The following is a 19190-nucleotide window of genomic DNA, read 5'->3' on the forward strand; positions in this document are numbered from 1 at the left end:
GTTTCTAGGTTGATTGTGTAAAAAGTTAGTAAATAACAATTATTTGTTTAAACAACTGCTGAATTAATAAATTAATAAATTAACTTTATTTTATAGTATTTGTATAATTTTCTGATTTATGTCAAACAATAAATTGTTTAAACAAATATGATTATAAATTAATTTTATAAATATTAATTGAGAATATTTATCAATTTTTACATGTTTTTCATGTATCAATTTTGACACTTCATTTTCCTAAAAATTTTTCTAAGTCATAACTGGATCTCCTAGCTAGTACCAAGTTAGGACCAGCCTAGGATATATAAAAAGGGGTTGCCAAGTTAGGTCCAAGCTAGGGCCAATAATCATTTTAGGCATAGCATGGTGATTTCTACACGGGTAATAGTGAAAAGGTCTTAATAGGTGAAAAGTTTAAAATAAGAGATTTATCCGTTAATTAGTTTTTATATAAAATAAGGTGTAATGTAAAGCGATAAGAAACTGATTATCTCAATATAAAGGAAGTCACTCAATCAATATGTCATATCAAAGTCTCTGTGGATACGGAATGAAGTGGTTCATTATTTTTGCGTGCTTTGTGGCCGCACAAATCGTCCATGGGGCAGACGGTAAATTGCTAAATTTATGGTTTTTCCTCGGTTCCACCCTTCCTCTGTAGGGTTGTTTCTAGCTCCTTTTTCATCACCCCTCAACTTTATCTTCTAAAAAGCATACGTAAATCTTTCCCGAGTCTCTTGTTAACATCAAGAAATTCTCATTACTTCAATCTCGGATAGAATATCTGAATCACTTGAATTAGGAACAATAGTGCCATCATTAAAAATGATTATGGAAATGTTCTATAAACTAGTTTGATAAAATTAAAATTCTAATTTTCGTAGAGAAGTTTAACGCGAGTGACTTTTTGTGCTTTCAGTTTATCTTGTTCAACAAAATATTGGAGCAAAAAGAATTTATTTGCCACTTCGACTAAATGATGAAACTGTAAAAAGTTGTAGTCTAACAACAAATAAAGGAGAGAATGTAACCGTGCCAGTTAATGAAACTGAACCTTCAGTGAACATAGCTTTGAACTATGATGAATTTGATGGATATGACATAAAAATCAACGACCCTTCTGCTGAACTAAATGGATTGTGGTCAATAAATATTGAAACTACTAACAACCTAGTAGTGGACAGAAAGATTTATATTCAAATAAAGAACGTAAGTTTGAACATTTCAATTAATCGGATCATTTACATAATGCAACAAATTGTTAACAAATTGTTAACAAATTGTCCAAAAGCTAATAAAAAGCTAGTATAGTACAAAACGTAGTTATAATAAAATGCAATTTTTTTTTTAATTAACAGCTGAAAGAATTCGAAGATATTGTAAGAATAAACATTTATGAGAATCAGTATGCAATTCTAAAACTACCATTGCATTTCCCTAAATTAGAAGTCTGCATGCTTCAAGTTTACGTATGTAACTATTTTTTATAATTTACTTTACTTACTTTACTTTTATTACTTTAGTAATAAATTTTTTTATTTTTTTTTCATAGTTTTTTTTTATTTTTGAACAAAGTATTGTTTATCATACATTGCGTATGCTTATAACGATAAAAAATTAATATTTTCTACATATTATAGACTGATTATCACAACACACATTATTATGACATTTTATCAGAAAAAGCCAATCACTTATCAATAAATGAATCTAATAAATGTGGTGTAAAAATTCAGCGTAACGAAACAGACTTCAGCAATTATTTGCATCTTTATGCTTCAGATATTAACAGTCATGAAATATACAAGATGTCTTTCGAAATAAGCTTTATTTCTTCAGAAAATAATCATATGCCGCAAGTGGTAAATATAAATTTTTTTTAATTCCAAAACTATGATAATATCAAGTTCTAAATTTAATTACTGTATCCAAAATAAGTAAAAGTACTTTTTTCCAACATTCTAAAATTTGTGGGGCACTTTCTTCATGCAATAAAAAACATACAAAATAAAACAGAAACGATTTAATTTAACTAAATAGAATATTAGTCTTAAGTAGCTTTGCAGATTTTCCTAAAAAAGATTTAAAAAATTCAGTAGCTTATCGAAAAAAATTTCCTAATTTTTTCCTAATATTCATCAAAAATATTTACTTCTTTGTTTTCCTACTAATGAATTGAATCCCTCCAACTAATTTTATTATTCATGAAAGAATTTAAATATTTATAAAAATAATTTAATTCTTGCGAAGAATTCTATAAAAAATTTTAAATAATTGATTTCTTTCGACTAATTTTATGCAAATTCTAATTTAAATAATTGAATTCATGAGAAATTTTTATTATTAATAAAAAGAATTGAATTCATAAGGAAATTCTTACAAAAATTTTTATAAATAATAATTGAATTCTGTTTGGAAATTTTATAAAAATGTAGTAGATATTGAAAATCATTGAATTGCGAAAAGTTTTTAAAAGTAATTAAATTTTACAAAGAATCCTATTCAAATTTTTGACAATAATTAAATATCTGTGTGGTATTCTATTAATTTTTTTTTTAAATAATTGAATTCCTAAAAAGCATTTTATTATTTATGAAAATAATTCAATTCTTGCTAAAGATTTTATTAAAATTTTTGAAAATAATTGAATTTACAAGAAGAAACTTATTACTTTTAAAAATAATTGAATTCTTGTGTTGAATATTTTAGACTTTTATGAAAATAATTGAATTTTCGGAAATAATTTTGTTACTTATCTTTAATAATTGAATTTTCTCGAAGAATTATTTATGTAAATAATTGAATTCTTGGGAAGAATTTTATTAAAATCTCTAAAAGAATAATTGAATTATTTCAAAAACATGTAATTAAAATATTGTATTTAAAATAATTGATATAATTCGAACAATTTTATTAAAATATTTTAAAATAATTGAATTCCTGTGAAAAATTCTAATATTTTTGTAAATAATTGATATTTTCGAGGAATTGAAATTAAAATTGTAAAATTGTATTAAAAATAATTGAGATCCTGCGATGAATTTTATTATTTGAAAATAATTGAAAATAATTGAATAGTTGCAAAGAATTTTATTAAAGTTTTCAAAAATAATTGGATTCTTGAGAAGAAATTGTTATTTATGAAAATAATTGAATTATTGCGAAATATTTGATTAAAATGTTAAAAAAGACTGAATTTTCAAGAAGAAATTTATTAGTTTTAAAAATAATTGAATTCTTGTGATGAATATTGTTATTTATAAAAATAATTGAATTTCGCAAAGAATTTTATTAAAATGCCTCAAAATAATTGAATTTTCGGGAATAATTTTGTTATTTATCTTTAATAATTGAATTCTTTTGAAGAATTATTTATGTAAATGATTAAATTCTTGTGAAGAATTTTATTAAAATCTACAAAATAATTGAATTATTTCAAAAATTTTTTATTAAAATTGTATTTAAAATAACCCGAGTCGAAATTTAGACCCTACTTAGCCTCTGAAAATGTAGGGCTTATTCAGGTTTAGCAGTCGTAAAGTAGGGTCTGATTTCAATACAATTTTTAAAAACTAGACCCTCCTTTGACTCCCAAAATAGGCTGAAATTTGCCAATCTTCCATTTGGAGAAGCAAAGGAGGGTCTACTTCTAAGAAACCTATACCGTACTTTTAAACCTCGTAGACCCTACTTTCATACTCCTAGACCCTACAATTAGAAAAAGAAAAATTTGAAGATTTGCTCAGATTCAATTGAAGCACTAGGAATGAGTAAAAGTGGAATTTTATGTGTTTTATAGCGTCTATATACACGAAGTGTATATAGACGCTATAAAACACATCAGTATTTATGAATTTGGAGTACTTTTTGCATTTGCAGTGTTTCAAGTAATGCATTAAAAAATAATTCAAAATTTTCTTTTAGAATGTAGGGTCTAGGAGTATGAAAGTAGGGTCTACGAGGTTTAAAAGTACGGTATAGGTTTCTTAGAAGTAGACCCTCCTTTGCTTCTCCAAATGGAAGATTGGCAAATTTCCGCCTATTTTGGGAGTCAAAGTAGGGTCTAATCGTATTAGAATTAGACCCTACTTTACTACTCCTAACACTCAATAGACCCTGAAAATTCAGGGTGAAAGTAGGGCTTAAATTTCGACTCGGGAATTGACTTCTTTCGAACAATTTTATTAAAATTTTTGAAAATAATTGGATTCCTGTGATAAATTCTAATATTTTTGTAAATAATTAAATTCTTCCAAAGAATTTACAAAAAATTTTTTTAAATAATTGATTTTTTAGTGGAATTGAAATTAAATTTTTCAGAATATTTAATTACATTTTTTGAGCAATCTTGTAAAATTGTATATTTAAAATATTTTTTGTATTTAAAAAAATTGAAAGTCTGCGATGAATTTTATTATTTATGAAAATAATTGAATAGTTGCAGAGAATTTTATTGGAATTTTTAAAAATAATTGAATTATTGCGAAAAATTTTCTTTAAAGAATGTAAAAAAAAAGAATGGAATTTCTGTGAAAAATTTTGTTATTTTTAAAAATAATTGAATTCTTTATAAGAATTTTATAAACATTGTTTTAAATAATAAATTTTTTCGAAATATAATAAATATTATAAAAATGTTACTTTAACTAATTGAATTCTTTTGCGAAATTTTATGAAAATATGTACTAAATATTGAAAATAGAATTTCAAATATTTTTTGAAAGTAATTGAATCGTTTTAGAGAATTTGATTATAATTTTTGAGAATAGTTTTTTTTATTTCTAGTATTAGCGAATAAGTATAGTGGAAATTCTCAAAAAAAAAAAAAAAAAATAGTAGCTTTTAGTGGCTGAAATCTAAGAAAGTACCCAAATAGTAGCATAACGTAAAAAAAAAGTAGTAAATAGTAGGTTGTAGTAGATGAGGGCGAAGCCTATTCTTTCATATTGTGTACGATTCTAAAAACAAGTGTTTATTTTAAAATTCAGGAGCATTTTCCACTAGGTAAGAGAAACGTAATAATTTTTCCAAAAGATGAAAGGGCAGAGCCAAAAGTGACTTATTGTCAACTGGAAGACCCAGCTGGAAAAAAGTTGCCCATTCAATCTAAATCTTGTTCCTACGAAATTCCATATGTTACAAAATACCATGATGGAGTCTGGAGATTAAATTATGGGTTTGTTGGAAGCACTGATTCAATGACATCTTTTGTAAACGTTACAACTTATGGTAAAGCGAGCTTATGGTAGAACTTTTCAATAATCATCTCTTTTATCGGTGACATTGTATTTTACAGATTTCCAAGAATGACATTTTAAGTATCATTTTTTTGCCTTTTCAGATCAATTGACTACATCCGTGAATTATCATCAGACGGAAAACTCAATAAACCTTTTGTGTCAAGTACGATACAAAGAGAAGCAATATTATAGAGCATCTAAATACTGTCTCTTTACCAGATCTGATAACTTTACATTAAGTGTTACTCCTGGAATAGGAAGCGAGAAGTAATTTTAGAAAAATATTTTAAGAACTTATAAACTTTAAATAATTTTTAAAATCAATAAATTTATTCTTATTGCTTTCATTCACATTTATAACATTCGAATTAGGTATCAATATTATGGAGATGGTGACCAACAGGACAAATATTTAGATACTCTTAAAGTATACGACTGCGGACTGACTATAAAATCACCATCTTTAAAAGATTATAGTCCGTGGAAATGTACAATGCATATAAAAGACGATATATTTGGAAGTATTCTTAATATTGATGATTCAAGTAGGGTACTCGTTATGCAGCAACATACAGCTATAAGCAACAAACTGTATGTACAGAAAGGAACTCCATTCATGGTAAAGCAAATTTTATTATCAAATATTTTGCAACAAAAAATATTATTAGATATAAATATTTTGGCATGTATTTTATATAAAAGGTTGTTCTTAAAAATGTTATTTTTCAGCTAAAGTGTTTAGCAGGGCAAATTCTAGATTACTGTTGGTTTTTAAGTCCTAACGGAACTGCGTACTCAGTATCGAAAAACAGAAGATCACCAACAGACCTTACGTATCAAGGCTCCGGCCTAGAGTTTGGTGAATGTGGAGCTGTTGTTGAAGTTGCTGACAACTCGCACGATGGTAACTGGAGTTGTCATATGGGTGCTTCAAATACAACTGAAATGACAGCTCGTATTTCTGTCACAGTCACAGGTTTGTGCAAAGTTTTCTTTATTTAAAATCTACTGTCAATTAAGACACACAGCAAAAATTTCCTGAAAGTTTAAATTAACTCATACTTCGCACTCGATGGTTAATTTTAAGAAAGTAGAAAAAAGTAGCTTTCAACCTAAAAAAAAGTAGTAAAAAAGTAGCTATCGAGAAATTAAACTTGACGACCAAAAAACTCTTTTTAGACACTTTACAAAACTGACAAAAATTCCATTCTGTATTTTACTTTCCTGACTTTTTCCTAATTTTCATCAAAAAAATACTTACTTCTTTCTTATCCTGCTAATAAATTGAATTCCTGCAACGAATCTTTCTATTTATGAATAAAGAATTTAAATATTTATAAAAATAAGTGAATTCTTGCGAAGAATTTTATAAAATTTTTTAAATAATTGATTTCATTCGACTAATTTTATGAAAATTCTAATTGAAATAATTGAATTCCTGAGAAATTTTTATTATTTATAAAAAGAATTGAATTCTTACGAAGAATTTTACAAAAAATTTTTTAAATAATTGATTTGTGTTTGGAAATTTTATAAAAATGTAGTAGATATTGAAAATCATTGAATTGCGAAAAGTTTTAAAAAATAATTAAATTTTACAAAGAATTCTATTAAAATTTTATTAAATTCTTTTAAAAATAATTGAATTCCTAAAAAGCAATTTATTATTTATGAAAATAATTGAATTCTTGCGAACGATGTTATTAGAATTTTTTTAAATAATTTAATTTTCAAGAGAAAATTTATTACTTTTAAAAATAATTGAATTCTTGTGATGAATATTATTATTTACGAAAATAATTGAATTTTGCAAATAATTTTATTAAAATACCTCAAAAAATTGAATTTTCTGGAATAATTTGGTTATTTATCGACAAAATTGAATTCTTTCGAAGAAATATTTATGTAAATAATTAAAATCTTAAGAAGAATTTTATTAAAATCTAAAAGAATAATTGAATTATTCAAAAAAATGTAATTAAAATTGTATTTAAAATAATAATTGATTTCTTTCGTATAATTTTATTAAAATATTTAAAAATAATTAAACTCCTGTGAAAAATTCTTATTGATTTGTAAATAATTGAATATTTAAAAAGAATTTTAAAGAAAACTTTTTTTAAATAATTGATTTTTTTCGAGGAATTGAAATAAAATTTTTAAAAATAATTACATTTTTTCAGCGATTGCTCTCAAATTGTATTACAAATAATTGAAATCCTGCGATGAATTTTAATTATAAAAATAATTGAATTTTATTAAAATTTTCAAAAATAATTGCATTCTTGAGAAGAAATTGTTATTTATGAAAATAATTGAATTATTGCGAAATATTTGATTAAAATGTTAAAAAAAAGACTGAATTTTCAAGAAGAAACTTATTACTTTTAAAAATATTTGATTTTTTGTAATGATTATTGTTTTTTACGAGAATAATTGAATTTTGCAAAGAATTTTATTAAAATGCCTCAAAATAATTGAATTTTCGGGAATAATTTTGTTATTTATCTTTAATAATTGAATTCTTTTGAAGAATTATTTATGTAAATAATTAAATTCTTGTGAAGAATTTTATTAAAATCTACAAAATAATTGAATTATTTCAAAAAATTTTTATTAAAATTGTATTTAAAATAATTGACTTCTTTCCAACAATTTTATTAAAATTTTTGAAAATAATTGAATTCCTGTTAAATATTCTTATATTTTTGTAAATAATTGAATTCTTCCAAAAAATTTTGTTTAAATAATTGATTATTTCAAGGAATTTAAATTAAATTGTTAAGAATAATTACATTTTTTGAGTAATTCCTGTAAAATTGTATTGATAATAATTGAAAACCTACGATGAATTTTATTATTTATGAAAATAATTGAATAATTGCTAGGAATTTTATTAAAATGTTCAAAAATAATTGATTCTTTCAGAAGAATTTTATTATTTATAAAAATAATTGAATTTTTGTGTAAAACTTTATTTGTGAAAATAATTGAATTTTTGAAATAATTAATTTCAAATAGTATTAAAAATAATTAAATTTTTTCGATAATTTTTATTATTTATGAAAATAATTGAATTGTTGCTTAGAATTTTATCAAAATTTTTTTTTAAAAATTGAATTTCTATGAAAAATGTTATTATTAGTGAAAGTAATTGAATTTTTGTAAAGAATTGTATAAAAATTTGGTTAAATAATTGATTTTTTCGAAAATTCTATTCGAAATTAATTGAATTTATTTGAAAATAAAATGAAAATTTTATTATTTATGAAAATAATTAAATTTTTGATGAATTTTATCAATTTTCTTTATAATTGAATTTTTTGCGTTTTAATGAAAATACTAGATATTGAAAATAATTGAATTTCGAATATTTTTTGAAATAATTGAATGGTTTTAAAGAATTAGATTATAATTTTTGAGAATCGCTTTTTTGATTTCTAGTATAGCGAACTTAAAGTAGTGGAAATTCTCAAAAAAAAAGCAAAAATAGTAGCTTTTAGTTGCTGAAATGTAAAAAAGGACCTAAATAGATAGCATAACGTAAAAAAAGTATAGTAAATAGTAGGTTTTAGTATAGATGAGTGCGAAGCTCATGAATTTGGCAAGTTTGCAGAAAATTTGCTGCTATGTATGTGGGTAAATGCGAATTTAAATCTTATAGTGAAAAAGTAACATCGTCAACTTCTGAATTTTAATTCATAATAATTACATTCAGTATGAAGAACTCTTTAATTTGAGAACCTTATCTCGATACGACACTGTATTTATTTAAATGTAAATTGCTAATATTTATTATGCCCTACTTTATATTACAACAGCACTATAACAGTGGAAAAATTATACAGCGCCAAAGTCAACGAAATTCGACTGCAATTCTCTCGACTACTCCATTATTAAAATTCTCGAAGCGTTCTTGGAACTTGCAGAAAATTTTATAATTTGCTAAACTTGGAAGTCGACCTCTTGCAAACTGACCTTACAAGAGAAGGGAAACTTGAAGATCGTTTTAATTGCAAAACTAATATCTGAGAGCAACGCTTATTGGATTAAATAGATTCGTAAAGCGTACTAGCAGCACCTTCGTTATCCATGACTTAATAATTGCTCGCGGACGCGGTCTCTCCTTTAACTATAGCTAACACATAGTTGCAGAACTAATTAACTAAGTAATAGATAACGCAGCCCGCATATAACATGCGAGTGACACGACGCGACGTTAGGTACCATGGGATCTTACACCCTCTTTGGGATTTAGGGCATGACACGTCTAACTGAATATGCACCACTTAATTATTAATAAATTTCTGTTTCACAACGTTTAATAAACAAATAATTAACAAGCGCCCGCCCTGCAACAACATATTATCGAACAATATTACTAAAATTTTCTTTTTTATTTTTTCTGATTTCCAGACTTTTTCCTGACTGATTTTGACTTTTTCCCTGACCCTAAAGAATATTCTGATTCACTCTAAAAATTATTAGATAGCTCAAAAAAATGTTCTACATATATTACATTTATTTATGAATTTACTTAATTGTAAAATTATTCGAAAACAACAATAACTTTATTTTTTAAATAAACTTTAACTGAAATTAATTTTCAAATCAATTTTTATTAGAAATTTCTACGAGAATTCAATTATTTAAAACGAATTTTAAGAAAATCTTTAAGAATAATTACATTTTTCGAGGAATTCTATTAAAGTTATATTAAATCGAAATTATGCAATGAATTTTATTATTTATGAAAATAATTGAATTTTTGCTAAGAATTAAGAATTAAAAAAAATGTATGCAAATTCTTTTTCTAATAATTAAATTCCACTTAAATTTTCATTATTTCAGAAAATAATTGAATATTCGCGTAGAATTTTGTCAATTTTTTTTTAAATAATTGAATTCCTTTGGGAAATTTTATTAGAATAATTGATTTTTATAGGAATAATTAAATAATTGAAAACCTGACTTAAATTTTATTATTTATGAAAATAATTGAATAGTTGCTAAGAATTTTATTAACATTTACAAAAAAAAGAGAAGAATTTTATTATTTATGAAAATAATTGAATAGTTGCTAAGAAATTTATTAACATTTTCAAAAATTATTGAATTTCTAAGAAGAATTTTATTATTTATGAAAATAATTGAATTTTGCAAAGAATTTTATTAAAATGTCTCAAAATAATTGAATTTTCGGGAATAATTTTGTTATTTATCTTTAATAATTGAATTCTTTCGAAGAATTATTTATGTAAATAATTGAATTTTTGTGAAGAATTTTATTAAAATCTAAAAGAATAATTGAATTATTTCAAAAAAATTTAATTAAAATTGTATTAAAAATAAATGATTTCTTTCGATCAAATTTATTAAAATATTTGAAAATAATTGAATTCCTGTGAAAAACTCTAATATTTTTGTAAATAATTGATTTTTTTCAAAGAATTAAAATTAAATTTTTAAGAATAATTATTAATAAAATAATCTTTAACGTCCGAGATATTCATAAATAAGTCAAATAAATGAAAACGAAAACATTCGGACGATTCCTATCAAATTGTATTAAAAATAATTGAAATCATGCTATAAATTATATTATTTATAAAAATAGAATTTTGGGAAAATTTATTAAAATAAAAATTCCTGAAAACAATTAAATTTTGTCGAACAATTTTGCTAATATTTTTTAAATATAATTGAAATGTTGACGGCAATTTTTTTTTTAGATTTTTTGAAAATAATTGAATTTATGCGATGAATTTTATAAATTTTGAAAATAATTGAATTCTTATGACGAATATTGTTATTTATGAAAATAATTGATTTATACAATGAATAATTATATAAAAATTCCTAAAAATATAATTGAATTTTCTTAAAATTTTTGAAAATAATTGAATTTTATTACTTTTGAAGATAATTGAATTTTGCAATGAAATTTATTAAAATTCCCTGAAAATAATTAAATGTTGTCGAACAATTTTGCTTTTCATTTATAAAGATAATTGAATTGTTGACGACAATTTTTTTTTATTTTTTGAAAATAATTGAATCTAAGTGATAAATTTTTTTAATTTTGAAAATAATTGAATTCTTCTGATGAATATTGTTATTTATGAAAATAATTGAATTTAACAATGAATTTTTTTAAAAATTCCTGAAAATAGAATTGAATTTTTAAAAAAATTTGGAAAATAATTGAATTTTATTACTTTTAAAAATTATTTAATTTTGCAATGAAATTTATTAAATTTTGTCCAACAATTTTACTATTCATTTATAAACATAACTGAAATGTTGACAATTTTTTTTAGTTTTTTAGAAAATAATTGAATTTATGCGAAGAATTTTATTAATTTTGAAAATAATTGAACTCTTGTGATGAAGATTGTTATTTATAAAAATAATTGAATTTTACAATAAATTTTATAAAAATTCCTGAAATTGAATTTCAGCGAAGAATTTTACTATTTATAAAGAATTGAAATGTTTGACGAGAATTTTTAAAAAAGTTTTTGAAAATAATTGATTTTCTGGAAAGAATTTTGATATTTATTAAAAAAGTTGAATTCTTTCAAAGAATTGCGTTAAAATTTTCGAAATTGAAACTAATTTCAACACAATTGAAATTAAAATTAAAAAAAAATATATTTTATTAAATAGTTTATAAGTAATAACTTTATGGCAGTTCTTTAATAGAATTAAGTTATTTAAAATAAATTATTTTCAGAAATAAAAAAAATTTAATATTTTTTTTTAAATTCGTAGTTAATTTCATAAGTTTATGAGGCAATCAAAAATGTTATTAGCACCTAAGTATATTAAATTGAAAAAATAGATACGACTAAATGTAACGTTTATTACTTTCAGACTCTCTATTAATTGCGGAAGAAAAAATATACATTTCATACAAAAATCCAACAATTCTAAACTGCAATCTCTTACCAGGTTATGACAATGTGATCAATTATTGTCGTTGGATAAGACCTGATGGTAGTGGAATTTATAACAATGTAGATAATAAGTACGTGACTGAAAGAACGTTATCATCTTGTAAATTAACAATCCAAGGTACAAATTGCAACATTATCAACTTAATCTACTATAATAAGTACTTCAAATAGACATAAGGTCAAAAAATAATTCATCTAAAAACTTCAATTAATTCCTGAATTTAGAACTTCCCGTAGTGCTTTTCTTTTAACTTTTGAATTATTTTTAATAATTACATCTATTAAAAAACTTAAATTCTATTAAAAATTTGTGATTTTAATTTTCAGTGTTGACAAAAACTTTTATTCTTGTTATATTTTTCATTTCAGAAATAGAATTTGCAAACGACATTGGTACCTGGCATTGTGTTGCTGGTATTTCAGGAGGAGAAATGAGGGAAGCTACAACTCAAATACAAATTAAATATGCCTATATAGAAATGAGTGGCACAATTTCTATAATCCTTGGGATTGCACTTTTAGTTATAACAACAATAACGCTTTTTGTTGTTATTATCCGAAATCGTAGGACTAGACAAGTTCCTGAAAAAATTCTTGAATACAAGCCACGACTTCCATAATTCATCATTAAACGTTGCAAAAAAAAAAAATGTTTAAAACTATCTCCATTATATTTATTTCAAAATAAGAATTATCTTATATTTTTTTTTTTGAACAAGGAGTAATTGGAAAATTAATAAAGCACGATACTGCCACACATAAAAGAAATCTCTTATTAGCATAACTTTATAAATGATTAATTTATAAATTAATCAATTCTAAATTATAAAATATTTATTTAATAAAAAATCTAGAAAATATTAAAGAGTCTTTGTACAATTTAAAATTGCAACAATTTTTCATTAATATTAGTAACAATATTTACTTTACATACCAGGGCTGCCACGCATTTTCTCATTTCAAATTTCCTAACTTTTCCAGATAAAATAACGAAACTTTTCCAGGTTTTTATAACTACATTTATATTTTATAAAATTAAATAATTCCAATAAATTTTTACAAATACATGGAACTTTCATATAATACTGTATTCCGCATTGTTATATATTTAAATCTATTACTCAATCAGGGTTGCCACAAAAATTTACTTTTCTTTTTCCTGACTTTCCCTTGATTTCCAGAAAAAATTCTTACTTTTTATTGACTCTAAAGAATATAGAATATATTCTGATACAGTTTAAAAATTATTACTCAAAAAAAATTTTCTATTAGTTTCTTTTTCAAAATAAATATTTAATTATTATTGTTATTCCATGGGAATTAAGATTTTCCAAAAAATTCAAATTCAAACCTTTATGAAATTTAACAAGTTATAATAATTTAAATTTTCATACAATTTTTCAAAATAAAAAGTAAATTATTTACAAAAATTTTAATAAAATTCTTTTCAAGAATTCAATTATTTTTGCAAGTAATAAAATGTTTCCAATGAATTTAATTATTTTAGAAAAATGTAATAAAATTCTAAGCAAGAATTCAATTATTTTCATAAAAATAATTGAAATTATAATTTAATTATAATTTAATTTTTATTGTATATGAAAAATACTTCACATGATTTCAATTATTTAAAAAAAAATGTAATAAAAAATCGTTGCAAGAATTTAATTATTTTCGTAAATAATAAAATTATTCACAGGATTTCAATTATTTTTTAATAAAATTTTAAGTAAATTTTCGAAAAACGTAATTTTTTAAAAAAATATTATTAAAATTCTTCGAAAGAGTTCAATTATCAATTATTTTTAATATACTTTTTGCAAAAGAATTCCTTGAGAATTTTCAAATACACTTTTTTTAGAATTCAATTTTAAAAAATTTCGATTATTCAGAAATTTTTCAATTAAATATTTAGAAAATAAAAACTTGAAATAATTTTTAAAAAATTCAATTAAACTTGTTCAAAAAATAATAATTCTACAGATATATGTTTAAAGATTTTAATTTAAAACCTTTTCAAAATTCAATTATTTCTAAAAATTTACGCTATAATGCATTTAATATTCAATTATTATCTCAAATTTTAATCGAAATTCATTTTGAAATAAATTTTAATAAGAAAATTCTTTCGAGAATTCAATTATTTAAATACAAAAATAAATCATTTATTGAATAGTTGAATGTTTTTCAAAATTGAATTTTTATGAAGAACTTTATTAACAACTTTTGAAAATAATTAATTTCTTTTAAGGAATTTAGTTAAAATTTTACAGGAATTTAATAAATTAATGAATTTTATCACAATTTTTGAAAATAATTGAAAACTTTTAAAGAATTTTATTAAAATTTTTAAAAATATAATTGAATTCAAGAGAAGAATTTAAATAGTAATTTATGAAAATAATTGAGATCTCAAATAATTGCATTAATGCGAAGAATTTTATTCAATTTTCTTTAAATAATTGAAATTTTGACAACAATTAATTTCATTGCAATTTTTGAAAATAATTGATTTCTTGAGACGAAGTTCGCAACCTATTTGTAAAAATAATTTAATTCTTGACGAGAATTTTGAAAAAATTTTGAAAATAATTTAACTTCTGCAAAGTATTTTATTACTTTTCAAAAGAATTGAATTCTTGTGATAGATTTTAATATTTTATTTATCTAAATAATTGAATTTTGGAAAAGAATTTAATTAAAATTCCTTAAAATAATTGAATTTATGGGAAGAATTTTATTGTTTACTAAGATAATTGAATTCTTTTGCAGAATTTTTTAAAATAATCAATTTTCTGCGACGAATTAAATATTATTTATGAAAATAATTTTATTATTAATGAATAATTGAATGTTACTTAAAATTGAATTCTTCCGTTGAGTTTTAATAAAATTTTTAATAATAATTGCATTTTTTGAGGAATTTATTTAAAATTGTATTAAAAATATTTGAAATTCTGAGATGAAAATAATTCAATTCCTAAAAGGAATTTTATTTTTTATGAAAATAATTGAATTTTTTCGTAGAATTGTATCAACAAGTTTTTTCTATAATTAAATCTGTTGATAAATTTTATGAAAATAGTAAATATTGAAATTCATTAAATTGCGATAAATTTTTGAAAATAATTGAATTTTGCAAAGAATTTTATTAAAATCCCTAAAAGTAATTGAATTTCAGTGAAGAATTTTGTTATTTATGAAGATAATTGAGTTAAAACTTTGGAAATAATTAAATAATATTAAAAATTTTGTTCTTGTCAAAAATATAAAAAAATAAAGGTTTTGTATTAGAATTCGTGATAAGTTCATAGTTTACGAGGCAAACAAAAAAGACACCAAAATTTAGAGTTTTCTTTAGAATTCTAAAAATTTAATTTTTTCCAGTACTTTTAATAAAAATCCCTAACTTTTCGCTAAATTCCCTAATTTCTCTGACTTGTGGCAACTCTATTAAAATTTTGTTTTTATAAAAAATAAACATAATTACAGTTTGCACATCACAATTCTTAATCTGTTCGGACAAATTAAAAATTAGGATTTATTCACTTTAAACGAAGAAAAGCTTCATATTGCTTGAACAAGCATCAACTTTCAAGCCTTTTGTACCTTAAATAACAAAAACTAAAATGACAAAAACCTTAGAGCTTTCTGTCTTGCATAAGCATTTATCGATTCCAATACTACACTAAGGTAAAAAAAGTCTCAATGCGACAGAAGCGTCTGGTGAGCAAATAAGCCTCAGTAAATTGTTTCCTGAATATACGGTAGTTGGGTCAAGGATGGCTCTAGCGAGGAAAAGGTTATCACAGGAATCGCAGAGAACATTTTCAAGTGTACATTGTGTGTAAATAAATATGTTTGTGTGTTAGTATTCCTGCATTGCACGCTTACATATGATTTCTAACGAAAGCTCTCCATGGTTTTCCTGGATATTAAATATTAATCCTGCGAAATTACTGGTGTGCTATGACCTTTCTCTTTCTCTCATTTCTACCTCTCCATTCTGCAGTTCGAAGTTCTAACTTGATATTGCTCAGGGGTGGATTCTATTCTCTTCACTAGAAAATTAATACTTAAATAATAGGTTCCCAACAATTCTTAACTGTTTTAAATTAAGCTTAAACGGGAGAAATTATAACTACATATACTTTTTTGTCTTTAAAAAGTTCACAAAAATAAAAAGGTCAATATTTATTAGAAAATTCTACGAGAATTCAATTATTTGAATACAAAAATAAATAATTTATTAAATAATTGAATGTTTCTTAAAATTGAACTCTCATGAAGAATTTTATCAACACATTTTTGAATAAAATTGAATTCTCTTGACAAATTTTAATAAAATTTTTAAGAATAATTTCATTTTTCTAGAAATTTGATGAGAATTGTATTAAAAATAATTGAAATTCTGCCAAGAATTTTATTAAAATTTTTGAAAAATAATTAAATTTCGGAGAAAAATTTTATTATTTATAAATATAATTGAAAATTTGACAAGAATTTTTGTAAATTTTTGAACATAATAATAAATTGGATTTCCGCAAAGAAAATATTTAAATTCTTGAGACGAATTTTATTAAAATTTCTTTTTAAATAAAATTAAATTCCTACGAAAAATTTTATTAAAATTATTTTGAAAAAAATTGAATTGTTACAAAGAATTTCATTAAAGTTTTAAAAATAATTTAATTCTTTGAAAAAATTAAAAATATGTATATTGAAAATAATACTTAAATTGTAATAAATAAATTGTAGCATACTAGCAAAGGTTTTTAAAATAATTTAATTTCTTTGATAAATTTTAATAAAATTTTAAAGAGTAATTACATTTTTCGAGGAATTCCATTAAAATTGCATTAAAAATAATTGAAAGACTGCGATGTGTTTTATTATGTATTTATGAAAATAATTGAATCCCTGTAAAAAATGTTATTATTTATGAAAATAATTGAATAATAATTTATTTTAATAATTTGTAGATAATTGAATTCCTGTGAAATTTTTATTATTTATGAAAATAATGAAATGTATGAGTAAAATTTTATTAAAATTTTTTTTAACAAATTGAATTCATTTGGGAATTTTCATTAAAGTAGTGGATATTAAAATTGACAATAAGGTTGCTTGACCAATGACAAAAGAGGTTAGGAATGAATGTTATCTACAGTTCAAATTCACTGATTTTAATTTTTTTTTTTTTTGCGCCAGGATGTTCTATGCGAAAATATCCAAAAGATTAATTTAATTGATTTTAAACATTTGCCAGACAAATTCAGAAATTGTTAGGAAAATGCCAAACAAACAGTGTAGAGGGGGGGGGTAAGGAGATATCACATTAATTCACCGAATTTAATTCTAATTTTATTCAATTTATTTCACTTTAAATTCTAATTTTAATTGAACAATTTATTTATTCAGTAGAAGGCCGAAATTTCTGAATTAAAATACCGCATGACAATGCGGTGTCAAGCATCACTTTCAACAAGCCAAATTTCAAAGAATAAATATTATGCCAATCTGGCGAGAAACAACAAATATATAAGGCACTAAGACTCACCGTGTATTCTTCGACGACCCCGGAGGCTTCCTCACCCAAACATTGTACTCAAAATACAATTATAACCTTTGATTGTTAATTTGATAGCGTAATGCGCCTTGTACTGTCAGCAAAACGAGAATGAATTTAAATGGCCGATTATTTGTTCACGAACGCGTCGCCACACGAGCGCTTCTGCGGTGAGTCCCAGGCGTACTATAATTTACAATTTTTACAGATTTCACTTATCCGCGCTAGATAATTAGCTTCGGCCGATAAAACAGAACGCCATATTGTCTACAGTCACCACCGCACCTAGGGTCCTCTTAATTCAAAATGGCCGCCGCCAGTGTTTTGACAGGACAAAAACAACAAGTAATTTTCGTCTTCCTGGTGCTTTTGAATATTCGGGAATCACATCCGAATATATGCACAGGAAACAGTTCCCTTTATGTAAACAATAAAATACGAATGGCAGAATATGTTTCACGGTTGGTTACAATTTCGGCTTAAACTCAAACATGCGTTTTTTAAACATTTGTAGTTTCTACTTAAATTATTTGATTAAAAAAATTAAGAAGTGGTTTCGAAAGGTTTTTTTATGTACTTTTAAAATATGTACACATTAATTAAAAACTGAAGTCAACGATCACGTTTCTTTATTTTTTTCAGTTTATTTAATCTACTTTATTATACATTCTCATTTACTGTACACTCTATCCTTATGGCCATTATGTCCTGAATCTTCCCTTCTTTCAGTATCATTACCACATTTTATAAAAGTAAATTTTGGAAGATAGGAAAATGTTCTTTCTTTTGTCTGAACATTCTTTTACGCTTTTAAGAAGGTACTTAATTGAAAAATATCTTTTTATGGGTTTTTCGAAAGGTATATTACATTTCTGAGAGGAGCACTGTTATATTCTGTTTCCCCGCCACTAAGAAATGAGGAGTAATCAAGGTTTTGGATTAACCCGTGGCTCATGATATCAGGCTTACGAGTAAATCTGTATTTTCTTGTTTGTAATGAGAATGTGATCGAAAGTCTGCAAGTTTAAGACTAATGATGAACGTTTTTGAAATAGTATTAGTGTAGATAAAGTATAGACTGTAGAAATAGAGGAAAAGGAGGTAAAATAGGAGGAGAGCTCGTTGATCTCTTGTAATGGAAAGAAACTCTTATGAAATCCTGATGAGTACTTGGGGGAAGAATATCGACACCTTGCAATATTAAAGAAAACGTACTTCTGCACAAGTAGAGAAATTCAAAGCTCTCGTATAATTAAAAGCAGAGACCTTTCATTGCTTCCATTTTCCCTTACAACTATATTTTCGCAACGAGTTATTATAACCTCTGTAATGAAAATTGAAAAGCTCTACAATTATTTTTAGAAATTGTTAATTAATATTTATAATTTTTATTGGGGTACAAAAGTTCAAAAAGAAAAAATT

General features: G+C 23.4%; 1 protein-coding gene across 1 annotated transcript; it reads left to right on the forward strand.

Moving 5' to 3' along the window:
* The first annotated feature begins 532 nt into the window (after positions 1 to 532).
* LOC122510502 lies at positions 533 to 13289 on the forward strand. The gene is made up of 10 exons (XM_043625196.1): positions 533 to 611; positions 920 to 1209; positions 1359 to 1469; positions 1641 to 1862; positions 4989 to 5229; positions 5342 to 5507; positions 5613 to 5859; positions 5970 to 6216; positions 12117 to 12317; positions 12569 to 13289. The coding sequence occupies exons 1-10, from the start codon at positions 551 to 553 to the stop codon at positions 12817 to 12819; spliced, it is 2037 nt and encodes a 678-aa protein (XP_043481131.1). The 5' UTR covers positions 533 to 550; the 3' UTR covers positions 12820 to 13289.
* Positions 13290 to 19190: the final 5901 nt, after the last annotated feature.

This window comes from Leptopilina heterotoma, unplaced genomic scaffold, assembly GCF_015476425.1.
Source record: "Leptopilina heterotoma isolate Lh14 unplaced genomic scaffold, ASM1547642v1 Lhet_7, whole genome shotgun sequence".
Lineage (NCBI taxonomy): Eukaryota > Metazoa > Arthropoda > Insecta > Hymenoptera > Figitidae > Leptopilina > Leptopilina heterotoma.

Coding starts and splice junctions, on each gene's coding strand:
- LOC122510502 (XM_043625196.1), top strand. CDS start 551: ATGAAGTGGTTCATTATTTTTGCGTGCTTTGTGGCCGCACAAATCGTC. Junction 1,863..4,988: donor ATAATCATATGCCGCAAGTG/GTAAATATAAAT, acceptor TTTAAAATTCAG/GAGCATTTTCCACTAGGTAA. Junction 12,318..12,568: donor TTGTAAATTAACAATCCAAG/GTACAAATTGCA, acceptor TTTTCATTTCAG/AAATAGAATTTGCAAACGAC.